The sequence below is a fragment of the Haematobia irritans genome, unplaced genomic scaffold (genome assembly GCF_050003625.1).
Source record: "Haematobia irritans isolate KBUSLIRL unplaced genomic scaffold, ASM5000362v1 scaffold_12, whole genome shotgun sequence".
NCBI lineage: Eukaryota > Metazoa > Arthropoda > Insecta > Diptera > Muscidae > Haematobia > Haematobia irritans.
The window spans coordinates 700095-702211 of NW_027445710.1; the positions used below are offsets into that span (position 1 = coordinate 700095).

General features: G+C 35.9%; 1 protein-coding gene across 1 annotated transcript; it reads right to left on the reverse strand.

The window, feature by feature from the left end:
- Positions 1–653: 653 nt before the first annotated feature.
- Positions 654–1397, reverse strand: LOC142242423 (uncharacterized). The gene has a single exon (XM_075313999.1). It carries the CDS (start codon positions 1395–1397, stop codon positions 654–656), a length of 744 nt encoding a protein of 247 aa, XP_075170114.1.
- Between the last annotated feature and the right edge of the window lie 720 nt (positions 1398–2117).

Genomic DNA, 2117 nt, shown 5'->3' on the forward strand with positions numbered 1-2117 from the left:
CCCCCAAAAAATTGAAAAATCCACCCATAACCTAAAAATATTGAAATTTTTATATGAAAAACTTCTTTTGCCCATATCTCCTAAACTAAGCGTCCTAGAGCGAAAAGGACTTTAATTCGTGACTACCCCCAAAAAATTGAAAAATCCACCCAAAACCTAAAAAAATTGAAATTTTTATATGAAAAACTTCTTTTGCCCATATCTCCTTAAATATGCGTCCTAGAGCGAAAAGGACTTTAATTCGTGACTACCCCCAAAAAAAAAGAAAAATCCACCCAAAACCTAAAAAAATTGAAATTTTTATATGAAAAACTTCTTTTGCCCATATCTCCTTAAATATGCGTCCTAGAGCGAAAAGGACTTTGATTCGTGACCACCCCCAAAAAATTTAAAAATCCTCCCAAAATCTAAAAAAATTTAAATTTTTATATGAAAATGTTGTAATATGTGTTTATTTCAAGTGAACATTTAAGACTAAAGTATAAACATAACACAGAACTTCATTGGAGTACAAAAATATAAATACATATAAAGGAAAGAGAGAGAGAGAGAATCATACAGTTTGTAACTAGAGTTGCCAAATTCTAATACTCCTCCTCAAACTGGATGTTTCTTTACAAAACAAAAAACCAAAAAGAAAATTAATTACAAATTTATTTCATTTTCATTAATTTCATAAATTCATTATGCTTGGTCTTGGATAAATTCTTCGTCATGATGTCAGCGATCATCTCTTCGGTGGGGCAATATCTCAGCTCGACTTCTTTTCTGCGAATTACCTCTCGGACATGATGAAATTTTATGTCAATGTGTTTCGTCCTGTTGTGGTATACCGGATTCATAGCTAGTTTGATTGCTCCTTGATTATCGACATTTAATTGTATCGGTGAACCATCAGAATATCCAAGCTCTTCCAAAAATTTTCCTAAATATATGGCTTCTTTGGAGGCGTTCGACATTGCCATATATTCTGCTTCAGTAGTACTAAGCGCAACGGTCTGCTGTTTTTTCGATTCCCAAGATACAACTGAATTACCAATGAAAAATACATAACCAGTGTAGGACTTTCGATCGATTGCATCACTTCCCCAGTCGGAATCTACATAACCATGTACTACGCTGTCTCCTTTTTCAAATTTAAGTCCAAATTCGGCAGTGCCTCGCAAATATCGGAGAATATGTTTTACGGCAACCATATGTTCAGCATGAGGATTTGTATTATGTTGTGCCAATTTCGATACTGAATGCTGAATATCGGGTCTAGTGGTCACAGCAAGAAATGATAAGGCTCCAATGACTGACTGATATTTTTCTTTATCTGCTAGCTCACAGTCATTATTACATTTGCCGTTATAACCAGGATCAAGAGGTGTTCCCACAGCTTTGCTATTTTCCATATTGTGCTGCCTCAAAAGATTAGAAATGTATTTACTTTGACATATTTTTATTGGGCGGTTTCACCCTCACGTGTGATTTCTATGCCCAAAAAATAGCTCAAAATACCCTTGTCCGTTAATTCAAAATTTTTCGCTAGCCGCATTTTGAATTTCATTATCTCCTCCTTGCTCTTGCATGCTATTATTAGATCATCTACATATACTGCAACCAACATTCTGTAGCCTTTGAAATCTCCCTTGTAAAGACAGGGTTCGTTCTCGCACGGTGAAAATCCAAGATTACGTAAAACGCCATCTAGCTTTTCATTCCAGTTTCTCCCTGACTGCTTTAGACCATAAATAGCTTTTTTCAGTCGCAAAACTTTATTCGGTTCACTAGCATTGATAAAGCATTCGGGCTGTTTCATATAAACTACGTCATTGAGATTACTGTTCAAATACGCCGTGCTTATATCCACCTGGTGCAAATGCATTTCTTCTTGAACAGCTATTGCCAATATGGTGCGTATAGTAGCATGACGTACAACGGGTGAAAATGTCTCTTTATAATTAACACCATATTCTTGGCTGCACCCCTTTGCTACTAGCCGTGCCTTATATCTCTCTATCTTGCCTTCTTTATCTCGTTTGAGGGCAAAAACCCATTTCGAACCAATTGCTTTATGCCCTTGTGGCAAATCGACCAAATCCCATGTTTGATTTTTCTCTAAAGCATTTATA

Bases quoted from the DNA above. Each gene is read 5' to 3' on its own strand.
- LOC142242423 (XM_075313999.1), bottom strand. From the start codon at position 1,397: ATGGAAAATAGCAAAGCTGTGGGAACACCTCTTGATCCTGGTTATAAC.